General features: G+C 37.5%; 1 protein-coding gene across 1 annotated transcript in view; it reads right to left on the bottom strand.

The window, feature by feature from the left end:
* Positions 1-19932, bottom strand: part of USH2A (usherin) — a gene marked incomplete at its 3' end in the record, with an annotated part of 720880 nt that overhangs the window by 514843 nt on the left and 186105 nt on the right. Inside the window, exons 16-19 of the mRNA XM_024739202.1 lie at positions 16524-17018; positions 15230-15499; positions 13473-13642; positions 8660-8804 (exon numbers count right to left, since the gene is read on the bottom strand). Of these exons, the coding sequence (XP_024594970.1) occupies positions 8660-8804; positions 13473-13642; positions 15230-15499; positions 16524-17018 (1080 nt within the window). The remainder of the gene's footprint in view (positions 1-8659; positions 8805-13472; positions 13643-15229; positions 15500-16523; positions 17019-19932) is intronic.

The raw sequence follows: 19932 nt of genomic DNA, 5'->3' as shown, positions 1-19932 counted from the left end.
AAACTTGAAGCTTTTATGGGGCTTATGCAATTAACTACTTAAATACATAGTAACACTTGCTTCTCTGACAGAAAAGTATTGATTTTTTAATCATTTTCAAGTCTCCTCTAGCACAAATAAATGTACTACAGTTACAGTTAATGCACTATGTACATGCATTAAACGTTGGTGTGACAAAATTTATTATTTTGTGATATATAGAACTGAAGTCGGGCTTCTCAGAAAGTAGCATCATGGATCCAACATCAGTGTGGAAACTACCATTGTCCTTGATACTCCAAATTCTCTAACTTCTACAAGTTAGAGATCTGTTTTCATAGGATACTTAGGCTTAAAATAAAGGAGGGGATGCTGAATATAAATCTTTCCTATATGTCAGTGTAGGAGAAAATTAGAAATAGTCCAACAGAGAAGATAACAGTTTATTTTTTCCCAAAGCTGTGGGTGTATGGCAACTCTGTTCAGATGAATTTTTGTCTATTTAATTTTTTTCCCCTTGCATTTATTTAGGGCACATCTATCAAAATATTTTGCACACAATAGTCTTTCTAGTTCAATTCTTACACATTTTAATTGTGTTGTTTTAATGCCTTACTATGGTTAATACATCGGAAAACTAAAATGGTGCTTTAAAAAGTGTGATTTCTGCCATGACAAAAGGTGAACAGAGGCCCCGTGAAAGTCACATATCTAAATACAGACCTGGCAACAGTGTATGAACAAGGCTTTACCTTGGGTGCATCACACATTCAACATTAAAGTGGGTGAGTAAAAAGCAGTTAATTTTGTTTTGTTAGAAATAATATCATTTTAGTTTTAGCATCTAAGACAGATGCCAGCATTTCACTCTGAACAGATGGTAATTCCATCTAATAGTGCATCTCTGTATTAGTAAGGTCTGTTGTATATACAAACAGTAATAAACAGTAGGTAAGGATCAAAATAAATTTTAATTGTTGACATTAAATTCTGGCAGCCACAGTTCTAAGGCTGCACTATTCCTTTTTCAAGTCTGTCAGGTTTACTAATGCTACAGAAGCTTTGTCGAAAGCTGCCAGATTCCAGTTTCCATACAAAGATGTTGCATGCTACCAGCTGCTGGTCTGCACCAGGATTACCTGTTTTCCTACACTGAAATAATCCTTCAGGAATAACATGGGATTGGTGCTACCACTGATGCACTGGTCCGCCATGATTTCTTTTAGAATGCTCCTGAAGGACTGAACCTTTAATTAAGAGGTTGATTTTTAAAATGTTGTGTCCAATTGTTACAATTGGGGTCATGGTGCTGTCACAGCCACTTTCCTACCCTGCTAAGTAAGGGTCTCTCATTCAGTTCACTCTATTCTCTTTGCAAATCTGGGCATTCCTGAACTTCTATGAAACTGACATCATCCTTTTCATTTGGTTGGCTTTATCAGGAGTCTGAAGGATTTCCCTAACAATTGCAGCTCTCGTCAGCTGAGCTCTTCTGTAGACTTTGCTGTGGATCAAGCCTGCCAACAAGCACCAATCTGGTTCTCATAATGTCTCCTACGATCTGGTATTACAAGTAGTAGCCGCTCTATATTTGGGGAAGCTGCCATGTCAAAATCATTATAAAAAACCCCAGTTTGGCATTCAAGTTCAATAACAAACACGCTTTGCCATTATATTTCCTTAAAAACAAGGATGTATTTTTTTGAATCATGAGAAATATATTGCTTCCACCATATGGGACAACCAACGACTCACCAACCGATCTCAGATGCAGCATATTGAGCTGACCATATGTTACTGTGCTGTTGAATGGCTGAGTGATTCATGCCCGTCACATTCTAGTATATCAATTAAAGCTCCTTGAAGTCTGCATGATTTGTGTCTCTGTTATTAAACCCTGCTAATTCATCCCACTTACACATCTGTTATAAATCTCTAGGAGTGCTGCATGATTCATGGCAATCTGTGAGCATGCTACAGCAAATTCTTCTCCTTGTAATTAACAGTAAATTGTTTTACTGCCATGCAATGAATTTTTCAGTTATATTGCAAATGAACTCCTAAATGTGCGGTTCTTTCCTAAGAACTGACTTATATCATTAGGCAATTAAAAAGTACCGCTTTGAACCAAAAGCTTTTAATCAAGAGAAATACAACTTCAACATTGCCTGAGAGCCACGGAAATTTGACACGGTGGTTAGAAGGGCAAAATAATTTCTGTTGTCAAAAGAGCAAAACAAACAAAACCAACCCTTCGGCGTACTCAGGACTTCCCTGATGCTAAGACGTGAGAGCGTTGCCTGAAAAGACTGGGTGAGACAAGTGTGCACAGATACTGTTTATCTTAGAAGTGACTTAAGTCATCTGTCATTACCAAATTTCTCAGATTGACTTACACTGCTCTAATTGTAAAACAGTGCCTTTATTCTTGAAATAAATAATTGGATAATTAGCCAAGTTGAATCCGCAGAGGATTTCACTGCTGTTCAAGTGCTCCTGTCAAAGGTGAAGCAAATTCATTTCAGCTCGCCTCTGCAGCTCTTCGAAGAGGCTTTGATTTTTTTTTTTCCCCACTTTCCTGGCAGCAGCCTGAGATTCATGAGTCCATACATCAAGTCGGTAGTTTAACAACAAATGGAATTAAATTCAAAGAAGGGAAACTAATTGAAGGACAGCAACAAAAGTGTTTGGCAATGTGCTTTTTAATATGGCATGCCACATTTGCATGATAATTTTTCCTTTTTAGCATGGAGCAGAAAGTGACTAGCTTAATGAGGGATTATTCAAGACAGGAACGAACAAAATGCATTCATAACTAAGAACAAAGATTGTATTATGAAACAAAAACAGGCAACCTCAGAGAAGTAACTGGATGATTGGTTTATGCATTATGAATAAAAAGGTAGAAAAATATTTATATTAGTATTCACTAATGACTATATATACAAGATTGTTGTAATTAAAATTATAAATTAACATATTAAGAGTGCTTGTTTAATCACTCTGGGTCCTATTCACAATGAAAAGACTTATGTACCTGCATACAAAACAATGTGTATTTTCAACCCAGCCGCAAACATACATTCTACTTAGGATTCAGACAAAATCTTAATGCACCACTAATTACTTGCTTAATGGGAGATGGGCACTTCTAAGCTTGTAGTGTAGAGGTCATTTTATGACAGGTAAAGGAAACAGGACATTTTTCCTCCAGGAATGGATCTCCAAAAGGAATTTCTCTGAAGGAAGGTTTAATTTGTACTTAATTCACAAAGGGCGGAAATGTACAAAGTTATTAGATTAAAAGGGTAATCTTCAAGAAAAGTATAAGAAGGGTGCCCAGTCCATCAGTTTATGACCCTTATATACCCAGAAGCAACTCCAAAGCCACCCATGACAGTTTCCTGAAGATTTTGCAATGGAGATGCAGCCGCTCCTGGGAGAATACCTCTCTCACATCAGCTCTCAGACTTTTTCATGGGCACCAAAACTAAAGGTGTAAAGCAATAAATATTCTGGACGAAATGTGTAATTCTAATAATATCTAATTGAAAAAATACTTCAAAGAGAGCAAATTATAATTCTCAAGCTTTTCAATGAAACATACATCTTTACAAGTATGTTTTTGGTTTCTGTGACTGAGATTTAAGGGAAAAAAAAACATGTTTAAGTGATTCAGTGCTTCAAAAAGGCTGACTACTAATTTTAATTTTGGGTGCCCTTCTTCAAAATTTTTAAATGGTCGCTGGCTTCTTCTGATTCCTGACACTTCACTTACATGAACTACATTTAGACTTGAGTTTAATTTCTCACAAATCCAAATTGTAACTTTATTACTAGAAGAAACAGAGCAGGAAGAATCATAGCTGCAACTTAACTTTTATTCCTTTCCTACAATGGTCAACAAACCTGTTGACCATTCAAAAGAACTGACCTTCTCACTGTTTATTTCTATGACTCAATATCTATCAGTTACACACAGAGGTTTAATCCTAGGAAAATTTTAGAAAAAAAACCCTTTTTCACCCATTAAAAACAAAGGAGTTAAGAAGGATATTGGATCTGTAATTGCTGGGGTTTTCTTTGTATTCTAATAAAAACAAGTCCATTCTCCCTGATCCAAACACCCCTGAAAACGGTATATTTTATAATAAATCCAGTGGCAAGCAAAAATTTTTTTTTTATACTCTTGTCATGTAAGTGACTTTATTCCCTGCTTGGCAGATGAAGAGGCAGAGAGTTCTGACAAAATAAATTAAGGGATAAAGAAATAAAAAATTTCCCAGAAGAACGCTAAAATAATTTTTCCTTCAGAAAAGAAAGGATTTCACATGTGAACAAAGTTAATATGTTCTTTTTTTAATGTAAATTGAGTAGAAGGAACATTTTGGCAAAGGACAAAAAAACTACACATTTTAAAATTTACTATCCCATCTTCTCCTGCAACTGTTTAATTTTTTACCTTCCAGCTTCTGCTCTAACCATGTTAATCAGAGTGCTGCCCAGAGAGTCATCAGTGACCCCACGTTCCTTGCAGTTTACATTTTTCCTACTTTCCCTACAGCATGTGACCCTACTGACAACATTCTCCTTCCAGAATTCTCTCTCCCCTTGAGGTTTTGGATACTGCTTTTTCTAGGTTCTTTTTCTAACTCTGACCACGTCTCTGTTCCCTTTATTCTTCCTGTCCTCTTCCTCCCAAAATGTGAGCATTCACTGCGATGTAAACTTTTATTTTGTATTTTCTCTGCCTTCACTAATACATTATCATCCACAGTTTCGCCTCCTTCTACATGCAGGTGACTATAAAACCCGCATCCTTCTTAAGCTCCAGATTTGCATTTTCTGCTGTTGGCTGGTTATAATTGTCATGGATGTGTTTCCATCAGATAATCAAACTGAAACTCATGGTTTTATTTCTCCCATATGTTCTTTCTTCGTCTTTTGCATTAGATTTAGTGGCATCACCACTGTCTAGGATATTTACTGTCATCTTCAATTTCTCCCTCTTCTTAACCTGTGGATTTCCCTTCCTTGATCTACTCTATTCCTCTCTTTTTTTTTTTTTTTGCGCTTCGCGGGCCTCTCACTGTTGTGGCCTCTCCCGTTGCGAAGCACAGGCTCCGGACGCGCAGGCTCAGCGGCCATGGCTCACGGGTCCAGCCACTCTGCGGCATGTGGGATCTTCCCGGACCGGGGCACGAACCCGCGTCCCCTGCATCGGCAGGCGGACCCTCAACCACTGCACCACCAGGGAAGCCCCTATTCCTTTCTTTTAATCTTTCCTCCTATTTATCTGATTTACTTTCTCACGGCCCCCTTGGAACGTCTACCAGTCTCTATTTCCACACTTTAATCTATTCTACACTGTACTGACAGAGACATCTTTATAAACCTCAGCTTTCATCATGTCAGGATGGAACAGTCCCTCAAACAGCGACACATGGTATAATAGCTGGAAAAATCTTTACCAATTCTTTATAGTCCACTTCAAGTGCCATTTAACCTGAGCTCATTTCCCAGTCTCCTAAATCAAAGCTATCTATACCGTATTCTCCGTTCCCATAGCTTTCTTTTATCCTTTCCCCCAAGGTGTTAACCCTACCTGTTATTTGTCAGTACCTTAGTGCAGACACCATTAAGGTATCCTTGAATGGATTCTACTAGAATCCCCTCCACCCAGGGCTTTAAATAGTAACCTTAATAGATGCTTACTGAATCGAGCACTCAAACACAGCAACAATATGGTTAGGACACATTATTAACTCTATATTGCAAACAACAAACTTGAAATGTGTAGTTTTTGATCAAAATCCTGAAATGCATGCCATAATTCTGAACAACATGCTCCTTACAGAACTGAAAAATGATGCTTTTCGATGTTAGCCCCCCTACAGTTTACTTTTGCCATTCAATCCTTAGTTTTAGGACTCTCCATTGTTATATTTATGTTATAATACTGTTACGGAAACAAAGTTGTAAAATAAATTGCATGACTTCGATAACATTCGATTAGACATTCTATAACATCTACATTGTGACTGAGAAAAGTATTACAAAACAGTTATGATAGAAATCTTGATTAAAAATAACCATTTTTTTTTTGAGGATTTACTCTGTGCTGGGCACTGCTTTAAATACTTAACGTGTATTTACTCCTCGGGAGAGCCCCATGTAATAGGTTACCCTTATTTATAAATTGGAAAACTAAGGCACAGAGATCATATAATTTACTCAAAGTCACAAAGCTAGTAGATGGCAGAGCCCAAATTCAAGTTGCAGCATTCTGGCTTATCATTTTCCCCTAAAATACACAAATAAACTCTTATTTGAAAAAGTCAATTCACTTGCACATCTCATGGCTTTCGGAGACTATGAGAGGTTTCCAAGTTCTGTTTTTCAGGGATAAAGAGGCAGGGAGAGGACTCAGAGGGCCTAGATGAGTTCTGCTCCACTCAGCTTCCATTGGATGGAGTGGACTTAAGCCTCCTCACCAGTGACTAGAAGAAGAGCACATAGCACTGGGGCGCAGTGAGTTCCACGCCACAGTAACTCTTACTGCAACCAATGAGGATGATATTCACACAGACGTGATCATTGGTCCATTAAGCAGGGAAGATGCCATTCTATAGACATTTTCCCTGCTTTTCTCTTTCCATGTCCAGGGTCTGTCTAGTCTCTGGGGACCGGCATGTCTCCGTTCAGTTCTTTTACTTTGTGTCTATGAAAAAACAGAGTAAATCCTATCTAAAGGAGAGAAACTGTCCTAACAGTGCTGAAAACTAGGGCATGTGAGGTGCAGCTGGGAGGTCCCTCAGTACACAGCCGGGAGGAGAGAAGACTTGGCTGGGGGTATTGTTACTGAAGATGTTATTGGAAGTGATGTCATGAGGAAGGTGAATTAGAGTGAGGACAGCCTGCAAGGGAGTGGAAGGAGAATGTTCAATAGGAACCAGAGGGAGGTATCTTGGATTAGTATCACCTTTGAAATTGCGTTTCAAAGAGGTCTCTGAACATGGTAGGATTTGCCAGAGAGGTGTAGTTCCCTCAACACTAAAGGATCAAACACAGGTCGGACAAACACTTGGAAGGAATGTTGCATAGGATACATTAATATTGGCTAGACAGTCACCCTAGGTGACTCTGAAATGTTTTACAACCCTAAGAAGCTGTGATTTCAGTTCTGCTTGGTCACATCATCGGAGTCCCTTTATCCTCCCCTAGATCTCAGGCCAACCTTTGGTTTCTGTGGTTTCTGTTTTCAATTTCTCCAGCCCCCAGGACAGATTCCTCTTTTAATTTTTATCCTCTAGTCCCAAATTATGTCATTTTTTCTAAAAGAGACAGGGAGTCTTCCCCTGTTATCCACACTCTGTAACTCTCTAATAACATAGTATATAAAAATAAATAAATATTCTTTTAGGAGCATGCGTTTTTTGTTCAAGCTAGGTACTCTATAAATACTTGTACATATAGGTTAAATATGTAAAAACGCAAAGAGTTCAGTCAGAGGTAATAAAACATAATTACTTGGAACTTTGGAGTCATTCTCATTATTGAAAAAAAAAATTTTTTTTTTTTTTTGGCCGTGCCACATAGCACGTGGGGATCTTAGTTCCGCAACCAGGGATTGAACCCGTGCCCCTTGCACTGGGAGCACGGAGTCTTAACCACTGGACTGCCAGAGAAGTCCCCATCATCGGTGGACAATTTGAAGAAACAAAATTACTTGTTATATTTGAAGTTTGTTGTATATTGATACAAGATAATTTGAACCAAACAAGTTTTTCCAGAACGAAAACAAAATAAAACAAGACAAAAACTATGGAATTGTATACGAAGACAGTAAGGAAGAAAGTCTAAGGAGTATTTTCATAGCTAAACATGTTTGCATGCTATCTGTCATTCGCCTAGAAGTCTCTTAACCTCCTCACATCTGGACATTTCCTTAAAGAGCACCAGGAATCTAAGCCTTGTTGGATGCTGACAGAAAAACTGATTTGAAAATATCCTAAATGGTAAGTCATTGGGTTATACAGGTGTTAATAATACCTGTAATCAAGTTTGTGTGAACCTCATTTGTCGTAAGTGAAGGAAGCAAAAAATTATACAAACTATTTCCTGGTAAGATTATACTTCATAACAAGTCGTTATTTTAATTTTATGTACTTAGGAGCTTCATATTCATAATAAACAGATTAATAAGCACACTACTGCCTATCCAATAAAGGCAAAATATGACACCAGGGCAACCCAGTAATTTCTGGATGTCTGCTGTTAGCTCCGTGGGGCAGGAGGGGATAGACCAAATCCCACACAAAAAAAGTTAGGATTGAGAGGAGGAGTATTTTGAGTCCTCAGAAGAAGCCTGCCAAACACTTCAAACAACTGTTGGGACACCTTTAGGACTTAGGGGGGTGGGAGCCCTGTAGTCACTCTGCATCTAATTATGTTTCTTATGGTGACACAGTTGCAACTCAGGAATGTTCAGGGCTCTTAAGTTTCTTTTTCTGTGTCATCTTTTTCTATGTCAAGGTCAGTAGCAATAAGGGCTAGTGAGGGAGAAGGAGAAAGCAGAAAAGACAAATATTAAGTCCAAACTAAAGAAGGTATTGAGCTCTGTAGGTGTTTTGTTTATAAATACACAATGTATTTTTCATGTCCTTTAGAACTTGCTTACCTGCTGCTAAAGTCCGTCCTCCTCCCGAAGCACTGGTTATACAACCAACTGAATTGCACAGAGAAATGGTAAAGTTGTATATCCTATAAGGTTGTAGTCCTTTTACAATGTAAGACAGTTCTTGGGATTTAGCAGTGTACAACACCTGTGAAGCAAAAAAAATAGAAGTCAGATAATAGATAATCCGTGTGAAATATTAGCTTGACAAGCAAAGTTCCAGGAGTTCTGACAGGGGGAATTATTGCCAACCATGATTAGGAAAAGGAATTATTTTTGAAGGGCCTCAACAAGCTAGGATTTAATTGATAATTGTACAATCACACTGCTTTATGAGGTAATAATCCAGTTCCTGAGTGGATAAATGAGGAAACCGAGTTATTGCCTCATAAAGCAGCATGGTGGTGCAGTTCGTGTCACTGATGGTACAGATAAAGAATGGTGACACTGTCATTGTTATCATGAAAAAGTCCAAATAAAACCACGGGGCTTGGCCAAAACGAACCCAGTGCAGTAATGCCCACACGCTAGGTGATGGAGCTGGTACAGAAAGATGTCACTATGTTCAATCAATCCCATCATTTGTTTTTTTTAAAAAAAAGCCACAGGAAGGAAAAGGGGAAAAAAGGAAAGATTACTGAGCACCCACATGAAGTCAATTCTCAATTATCTTTCTTGTACAACTGAGCATAAGCAGATTGATCAGCTACATTTTTTTTTGAAATACTGTCTTTATCACACATTTTCAAATGAAAATAGCAGATTTGAGCAAAGGAGACTCTATGGTCCATAAACAAGTAATTAAACAATAAGCACTGAGAGCTTGTCCTGTCATTATAACTAGAATTGATCAAAAGCAACCATGTAAATTTGCTTAGTCTGTAGATACAAAGACCACTGGTGATTATATTCAGGAAAAAAAAAGTCATTAAAATGGATAGTCTGACAGCAAGCACGAGTACGAAGCTATTTTTCTAAGGGATACTGATATACATTCATATGAAATAATCTTCCATAAATATAAATACTACGGCTAACTGTAAAGATTAATAACATTTGGAGTCAATTTCTAGATTTTGTTTTCCCTTTAGGAGTACAATAAAATTCATTTGGAATATGTGCCTGGGTACTGACTTTAAAATTTCATAAACTGAGTAGTTCTAGAAAGCAGTGTGTTTGGAATATAAATTATATTGCTTACATAACATTTTTCAGAAATAAAGGTGACTTTGGAGATTCAAAATATCTAGGAATAATTTCAAACACTGGCACCATTTTCTTGCAATTACATTTAGAAATCAGAAAAGCGTCAAACACTGAATTATTAATCTTTTTTCCAATTTTAAAATGGCTACTTAGGTTTTGAAGATATAAACTTTTTTCTTTTGTGCAATGTGATTTAAAATTTTCTAAGAAAAATAAAACTTTGAAATGAGTAAATCTTACTTAATATTGCTATAAGATTTAGCACAGTCTTCATGGGATTTAATGTAGATTTTTAGAAAATGAAATTGTTTTTAAGATAAAATACATTAAGGTATTTCTTATTTAATCTAAAAACTTGAATCATTTTTAAACAAGTTATTCTTTGTCTCAAGAACACATCATGAGGGAGGGGATGAACAATATGGAGGTTCCTTAAAAAACTAAAAATAGAACTACCATACCACCCAGCAATCCCACTACCGGGCATATACCCCGAGAAAACCATAATTCAAAAAGAGTCATGCACCACAATGTTCACTGCAGCTCTATTTACAATAGCCAGGACATGGAAGCAACCTAAGTGTCCATCAACAGATGAATGGATAAAGAAGATGTGGCACATATATACAATGGAATATTACTCAGCCATAAAAAGAAACAAAATTGAGTTATTTGTAGTGAGGTGGATGAACCTAGAGTCTGTCATACAGAGTGAAGTCAGAAAGAGAAAAACAAATACCGTATGCTAACACATATATATGGAATCTAAAAAAGCAAAAAAAAATGGTCATGAAGAACCTAGGGGCAAGATGGGAATAAACACACAGACCTACTAGAGAATGGACTTGAGGACACGGGGAGGGGGAAGGGTAAGTTGGGACAAAGTGAGAGAGTGGCATGGACATATATACACTACCAACTATAAAATAGTTAGCTAGTGGGAAGCAGCCGCATAGCACAGGGAGATCAGCTCGGTGCTTTGTGACCACCTAAAGGGGCGGGATAGGGAGGGTGGGAGGGAGAGGTAAGAGGGAGGAGATATGGGGATATATGTATACGTATAACTGATTCACTTCGTTATAAAGCAGAAACTGACACACCATTGTAAAGCAATTATACTCCAATAAAAAGGTTAAAAAAAAAAGAGGGAGGGGCTATGGGGACGTGTACGCACAGGGCTGATTCACTTTGTTGTGCAACAGAAACTAACACAGTATTGTGAAGCAATTATACTCCAATAAAGATCTATTTAAAAAATTTTTTTAAAGAACACAAAATGAAACGTAATAAAGATAAAATGTAGACTAATACTAATTTTGATGAAATTTTACTTCTTCTCTACATATAGTTGTTATAAAGTACATGATTTTTAAGAGACACTTATCCTAGAGCTTGGGGCATGTAAAATCATCACTCAGATAAACTGTGTCTTTATCGTGTACATAGACTCATCTTAACAAGTCTTAAAGGATGTACCTAATTGAGAGTTTTTTGTGGGATTAATCTTTAAAGAGGTGAGAAGAACTTTGTAGGAGTTTAAAATACTACAATGATAATAGCATCACTTCTATATATGTCTTCTACCACGTTCTTAGGTAAAGATCCTTTAACAGTTATTTTTACAGTAGGCTTTCCCCAGAAATTTTGGCTATTTATTTACCAAGATTATAACAAGACATGCTCAGGTCAGTGTGGATACAAATTTAATTGTTGAGAACATAAAAAATTTGACTTTGCCACTTGTGATTTCACTTTCTTGAATATATGGTTAGGTAGATGAGTATTTGCAGGAGAGGGTATAAGAGAGAGAATAAAATGACATATCTATATTCTTATTTTAATTCAGACACAAAGAAAAGACTTTTAAACAAACAAAAGATTTATATACATAAATTTTGTCAATATAAAAATTTTCCTGTCCCATTGAGTAATATTTTATAAAATGTAATGTAGCCATATCCCGTTAATAATCACTAATAATAACAATATCTAATATTTGTCAAGCTCTACAAAAACTGTATAGATAAGCAGAAACCGTTTTCCCATTTTACACATGAATAAAACCTGAAGCACAGAGATGTGTGATACGGCAAGTAATTGGTAAAAGCGGGATAAAAACAAGTTGATTTCTGGGATGTGTTGTATAAACTATGTTTTGTTTTTTTTTTCCTTACCTTAGTTCCTTGGAATAGAACATTATAATACAAGTAACAGCCAGAACGCATAATATGCTGTGCTAGCTGGTAATCCAAACCCACATGTCATCCACCATTCTGACACTGCTGGCTCAATCTCAACTCCTACCTATGACTCCTCGGAGGAACCTTAAGACTTGTGAGAGTAGAAAAAGGTGGTTTGGTTTGCAGTTGGGTTGTCTTAGTATGTGGTTAATGAAGTCAAAAATGGGTGCTGGCTGCTCTATAGCTCCATTCAGGGATGGTCTTAAAACCCAGCAATAAAAAGAAATCCTTTCAATGGGCAAAACTTTAGGTAGTGCACCTGGTGATTTATTCTGTGTGGAAAGGGAAGGGTCCCTGAATTATATGGCTGTGGTTTGGTTGTATTGAACATGGCCATAAAAGAAAAAAAGACTAGAAAATCAGGAACTAGGATGTCTAGGGAAGAAGAATGTGGATAGGCCCACGGGACAGGGCATCAAGTAAGTGCGAAGATCTTTTCATGTCCTGTTAATGTCTTCCAAAGAGCATCTTCCTCAGAAGAGGTGCTAAACAGCCAAGTATGCAGAATGACTTGTCCAGTTGACATCAGCCGGTCTTTGTCATTGGTCACTCTTATGCTGATAGAAACGACACTGGTCACACCATAAACTGGAGGGTAACAAGAGCCTCCCATCCTCCAGGATTATTATACATATCAAATGAATTAGTCTATGTACACAGTAAAGCCTCAGTAATCTTTACCTATGATCATTATTCTCATTACTGCTGGCTGGATATAACTCACTAGAAGGAAATATGTCACTACATATCCCAAACCTTGAACATGTTCACAGCCTTTGCTATAAGCTGTGATAAACTGCATCCCTCAGAATTTATTCTTAGGAAACAGAAATATGCAAAACGTGCATATAAGATGTTCTTATCAATGTCATTTAGATTTCCAAGAGTATTAATACAATAGACATTTCAATTGATTGTGGATTGGCTGAATCATTATTGTGTACCCATATGATAGTACACAGCTACTGAATGTCAGCTTCCTGCAAGATATTTAAGGATATATGCTAAGTGGAAAAAGCAGATTTCATGAAACAAAGTTATACCAACTTTATTTCCATATACCATTATATTAGGAAAAATGAGTGATGTAAGTATTTAGAGCCTTGTATATATAAATATTATATTAAGAAACGAATTGCCCCCTTTAAGGATTGTATTGGGTTGGCCAAAAACTTCATTCGGTTTTAAGTAAAAATAAGACATATTTTTCATTTTCACCAAGAAGTTTATTGAATGTATTCATTAACTGAGCAAACATTTTGGCCAACCCAATATAAATGAAAATTCTGTCAGAATTCTGCAAATACAGAAAACGTCAATATGAAGACATAATTCAATTCTGAAAGGTCGTTAGTTGAAAGTAACAATACCTGTGAAAACACCACCGGACTAGATTGTTGAGGCGATTGTTCAGAAACCATACTGACGTTATACCCCACAACTTTTCCTCTTGTCACGTTATCTGCTGGCATCTCCCAGGACACATTGAGCGAGTATGGTGAGAGGGCGGAGACTGAAGGAGGGGTCATGAACACGGGCACTGTTAACAACGACAATAGCAACAGCCAAGACAATGAACGCTGTATTCACAGGTTTTCAACCTGAATTCACGCATTTATCCTAGTTTCTGAAACACCTCACTCCTTACGTAATATTCTAATTTTTAAAAATCAAAGAAGATGCTGGTGTGTATAAAAGCTACTCACTCACTTATTTTTATATCTGCAAGGATGTTCTCCACCTTCACATTACTAACCAAGATATTTTCCAGTTACAAAATTAAAAAATAGGAATTTGCTTGTGTTCATAAAGGTAACTAGTAGATAGCTGGAGAGGAAACCATAGGTCTCATGACGTCTTTGAAAGGAGAAGCCACAAAAACAGTATGTCTCAGTCCACAAAGTTTAGAACAATGCATAGTGACATACTGGACTTCTTATGTAGAGAAGTAATTCACTGAGCTCCTGGGAGAATATTACTCTTTAGAGAGAGGGAAATCGAAAATGTTCTAAATAACCCCGAAGAAATTCGAAAAGTTTTCAGTAAATCTCGATTGAAATGTTCAGGGACATACACACATACATTCTCCCCCTGCCATCCTTGAGATCTTAATATGGATTTTAAATGTGCTAACCAAAGGTGTATTATCAAAGGACCTCATTGCACTTTCATTAGCCAGTGACCCATACGATTATGAGGGTCCAGTATTGCTGTTTCATCCATTACCTTTCATTTCTGACCTTGACTTTCCCCTTCCGGAATGCCATGGCTCATCACTTGTGCTATCACGGCCCTATTATTTGGACAAGATGGCTGGGAGTCATTAAGAGATGCTCAAGCACAATGCACATTTTATTCATGAAGTGATTCCCTTGGACATCAAACTTGAAGCTACACTCACCCTCCACAGTCCGAACAGATCCAATTTAAAGCGGGATGTGGGTTTCTTTGTATATCTATAGATTCAAAGCATAACAAAAGTGTAGTTTTTTTGTCAAGGGCTCATGAAATTTGAAGTGTTTATAATATAAAGAATGAGGTGGAGGATTAAAAATATCTCATTTGCCTTAGTAAAGCTATCTTAAGAAAATTAAAACTTTTCACCATCTTTCCTTACCATATTGCCAACTGCTTATAAACACACTTGTGAATTATAGATTTTGATGTCTGGGATTATATTTTAAGGTACAATTTGGTACCTAAGCTATTTGTTTTGGAAAGAGAAAGAAAAACAAAAACAGATTTGTGAAACTGGTAACAGTTATATCTTTCACTGAACATAAATTGTACTGAATTTGGAGCAAGATGGGACATATGGCCAGCCCACTTCAAGACTGGAAACCAATTGCTATTTTTGACAAGCATTCCCAAAAGACTATAACTACAGTTAAGTCATTTTGGCGCCTTGAAGTAACAACTAAAACATTATTTTTTTCCCTAGAACTTACTGCAAGAACTTTGTGACCTTGAGTTATCTATGAAACCAATCTATGCATTCAGTATTTCCTTGGTTTATGTAAATGTACAGCTCTTGATTTTCGAAAGTATTTAGTGCTGTTGACTTTACTTTGAGGCAATATTTTCATTCAGGAGTTTCCAAAGTAGAGTTCAAAGCATTAGTCTTCACCTGATTCTCCCGTTCTTCCTGTGGTCCAGGCAGAAGACACACTCCCAGCCATGTTCACAGCTAAGACTCTAAACTTGTACTTGGTGTACGGCTCCAAGCCAGTGATGACTGTGGTTGGTTCGGGAGGTTCTAATGCATTTTCATTGGCTGATTCTGCAAGTGGGTAAGGACTGAGCCAGCCACTGCTCTGAAAAACTCGACTTTCTGCTGACCTGGTTTCTCCATTAGATCTCAGTCTTTTCATGTATAGTTCATATCTTATAATTATGCCTAGAAAAGTGAAACGGTGAACAAAGAGGACTTATTAGACAAATGGGCTATTTAGGGGTGGGGTGATGTTAGGTTATGTAACGAGTCCTGGCTTTCCTTGTGCTTCTGACTCAATTACCTGTCTATTTTCGTGGTAATCCACATGATAGGTACTTATAAAAAAAAAAACAAACTACAAGTTGATAGCTACATGAATGCATATTACTGAAAAGCATATTCATGGAAAATGAAAACTGAGTGCAAAAGGTACAAACACAAAATAACTATAATTTATGATAGGTAAATTCAATATTTTTCAGGATGATTGGTCATAATTTATACTAAGAATGGCTATCTCTTCAGAAATTTGATCACTGTACCTTCAATTTGTATAGTTTCAAATTTGGAGATTTTGATTTGATTATCTGCTTAACATAAGCCTTGTTTACATAAATATTAGGATATTACAGTTCATTTCCACCTAGTTTTATCAAGTAACTTAAAAATCCTAAGAGAAAAGCTTTTGTTATAATACGTACATGATATTAAATTACTAAAAATCTACGAAGGTGTGCTGGCCTGTATAACCAAGGGTTCAATTATATAAGCCCAGAAATTAACTTAATGGAGTCAGCTAGCCTATATACATATTTTTTGTATTATTTCATATCTTCTTCTTGCTTAAAAGAAAATTTACTGCTTATGGGTGCCCTCACTTGTGACACAGTCAAATATAATGCATTTCCTAAGTGAGTTTCAAATTAGAAACATCATTTGTGTTATGGCAGATGTCACTAAGAGCAAAGATAATATTAGCCTTCTAGAGGGCAATTTAAATGAGTGGAATTTGTTATTAGATTAAAGAAATATACTTATTCTACTAACCAGGACAAATAGTATATCTTTAGAAATTGTTTCCCAATTATGACATCATGCAGTTATAAAACTGAAAATGGCTGTCAGAATCTTATTGCACAGTTCCAAGTACCCAGATTCTCCTTCGTGTTTTACCCAAGAATGGGAAATCTCGGCCTTGAATTCCTACCATTTGGTTCCACCGGTGGAGCCCATTCTACGTGAAGCTCTGTGGAACTGATCTTCCGCACCTCGGGTGGACCCAGCCTTTGGGGAGGTGCCTGGGCTGTGGTCACTGTCAGAGGGGTGCTGTGTAAACAGCCTCCACTAGTACACGCCTGTACAGCAAAACGGTATTTGGTGAATGGAACCAGATTCCAGATGGTAGCGGTTGTTTCAAGACCTTCATAGGGAACACAGGGCTGGATGCCATCTAGAGGAGCACAGGACAAAATATATTTCTCGATAGGACCAGAACGATTTGAAGGTACAGCCCAGGTAAGTGTCACAGAGTCTGAGCTAATAGGACTGATATAACTTAAGTTCAGGCTTCCCTCTGGGGCCCCTGGTTTTGTCCTGTAGGTGACAGCTGCACTCCTTGTTGAACCACTCAAGCTGCTGGTCTCGAGGTAATAGGAATAGGAGGTATATGGTGACAGCGCAGTGTCTAAGAAGTACTGAATATCTGAAATTAAAAAAAAAAAAAGAAAAGAGTTACATTCCACAAATTGGCAAGGACACATTTCTAATTATTCTTCTGTTATATAACATAACTACATTAAACTACACCAATCCACTCTTTTGAATAAGAGTATGGTTCATATTTTTAAAAACTGAGATGAAGCAAATACTGGTTACTTTTGTTGTGCAGTAGAATATAAGAAAAGTGCCTTTTGTAATGATGCATATTTAGAAGCTGAAGCTTTTGTTTTGTTCTTTGTATGATACAGCGTCCTTTTTTATATGCTAGAAACCTAATGCCCAAGGTGATGGTATTAGGAGGTGGGGGGACTTTGAAAAATGATGACATCATGAGGGTGGAGTCCACACATGGCATTAGTACCCTTGCAAAAGAGGGCCCAGAAAAATCCCTCATCCCTTTCACCGTGTGAGGACACAGCGAGAAGTTGGCAGACTGCAAGCCCGAAGAGGGCCGTCATCAGAACCCAACCGTGCTGGCACCCTGACTTTGGACTTCTAGCCTCCAGAACATTGAGAAATAAATTTCTGTTGTTTAGAAGCCACTCAGCCTGTGATATTTTGTTATAGCAGCCTAAACAGACTAAGACAGTGACCATCTGAGTGAAGGGTTATTTTGACATTCTGTTACATATGTCATTGCAAATTCTTCATGAAAATATGTTGAATATCAGACTAGAGTCCAGTCAGGTCACAGAAAGCACAGAGTAATCTGAACAAGGAAAGCGGAACACACAGAATGATTGAGTACAAAAGGGTTTTACTTACTTAGGGGACCAGAAACCTCTAAAGAATGCAGGAAGAGAAGAGACAGAGATAGGGAAAAGTCACTACCCCCAGGGCTGAAGCAGAGCACCTAGGGAAGGAACAGAACTGGAAGAGATAAGACCTGGGATGAGATCAGACTTCGTTGGACAGGGTGCAACCGTGACCCACTTGACGGTGAAGTTTGCTGAGGTTCCATGAAGGCAGAACTCCCTTGGAATCTGGCTTCTAGCACCTCAGGTGCTCTACCACAGAACTTACAGAGAAAAAAAACTTACTGGCAGAGTGCCAAGGAAAGCTGCCCATGATGAGAGCCTGTACCATGGAACTCACTGGAAAGCCACCATCTGTGGTACGAGGGGAAGATGCCACCTGGGCATCAGAAGAATTTACTGGGACTGCCATGCACTGTCTTCCGGGGTGCATCTTGTAGAACTCACTCTTATGGGGCCAGAGCTTGGGAAAGCTGCCCTTTGGGGTCCCGGGGAAAAGCTGCCCAAGGGTAGCTTGGCAGCTGTGTACGGCTGAACATCACTTGGTGAGTGATCTCCTGAGAGGGGTGCACACCAGAACCAGGAAGAGAAACCTCCATCTCCTGCAGGATCCCTCCAACACCCTCTACTGATAGAGTAAAGGAGAAATGTTTACAGGTTCCAGCTCCATTACCACAAAGCAGGCAATGAAGCCAAGGTTTGAAACGGAGAGGCAACAAATTGATAACTTGTACAAGTATACCCTAAAAAATCTTTTATGAGACCATGATCTTTAGCCATATTCTTGGGAAACATCTCCTTGGGAAGCATATAAAATGACTGATGTGTTACTTATAATAGGAAATGTTTAAATAAATTAAAGTTGAATTTCTTAATGAGTTATATTAGTCTAATATTACATTAATAAGATTCTAATATTATTAGTTAAAACAATAGTGATGAAGACCATACAGCAATATGAGAAAAAATATGAAATGTAATACTGCATAGACTTGATTATTATGCAAAATAAACTGAAGTACATATTCTCCCAGAAATTTTCCAAAATGAAATTCGTTTTTGCACTAGAATGCTGGAATTGTGACGCTTTAATTTTTTTTCCTTTAAATTTTCTTAATTGGATATACCACTTTTATAATAAAAAGTTACACAAATTCAAATCAAAATCAGGTGTTTAGAGAAATTATTGCACGAGAACATCATGAAATTCCTCTTTAGAGATGCACTGGGTCACAATATTGGCTGACCCCAGCCCCCGTGTGTGGCATTCTCACCCACCAGAGCTACATGGAGCTGTGCAAGTTGCCTGAATTAACCTTATTTCCTCACACACACCTTCATGCCTTGTCTTGTACAATTTCTTCCATGAGAGTAATTCTTCCTCTACTGTGGTATCTGGTTAATTCACCTCACATCACCTGCTTTTGTGGAACTTTCAATGGTTCTCAATCACTATCTCTGCCCTCACAGGCATGGTTGCTTCTTACCCCTCCTCCAGTTATAGGACACTCAGAAATATTCTAAAAATATTTCTTAATACTCTTAAGTCTATTCTGGTACAATATTTAATATATTACTTTGTAATCTTGGTTTATTTATCTATATCTCTTTTCAATAATGAGAACTGTTCCTTCCATCCTTGTATTTCTAGTGGCTGGTACTGTTCCTGGTCTGCAGTAAGCAATGAACAAAGCAGTGAACAAAGAATGAATGAATGATTCTTCATATACATATTTTTTTTCTAGGAAATAGTATTAAGACCCTTATAATAAAAAACATTGATTTTCATCCATTCTGTTTTCATTCTTATCCCCCTGCTTATATTTTCTGGGTTTTTTAGGTTTATTTCTCTCAGAGGTAACTGAACCATCTTACCCTTGTTACATTGATCCTTTGATGTGGTATAGAACAATAAATGATAATGACATTAAAGGTAGAAATGAAATCCCAGAGTTCACTAAGATACAGTGTTGTTTAAAACTCTCATCTTAAACTATGTTAATGTCCCTAGTGACGTAAGCAATGGTCACACGTAGACATAATCTTCCTCTAGTTTCCCTGTGAAAGCATTTCCCTGGAGTAACATTTAAGGACTATCTCCCCACTCATGGTGACCCAAAGGAGGAAAGATTTAACCGATTG

This window comes from Neophocaena asiaeorientalis, unplaced genomic scaffold (assembly GCF_003031525.2).
Source record: "Neophocaena asiaeorientalis asiaeorientalis breed wild unplaced genomic scaffold, Neophocaena_asiaeorientalis_V1.1 scaffold477, whole genome shotgun sequence".
NCBI classification, from domain to species: Eukaryota; Metazoa; Chordata; class Mammalia; order Artiodactyla; family Phocoenidae; genus Neophocaena; species Neophocaena asiaeorientalis.
Note: the sequence above shows the minus strand (reverse complement) of the source record. Positions and strands in the feature narration are given on the sequence as shown.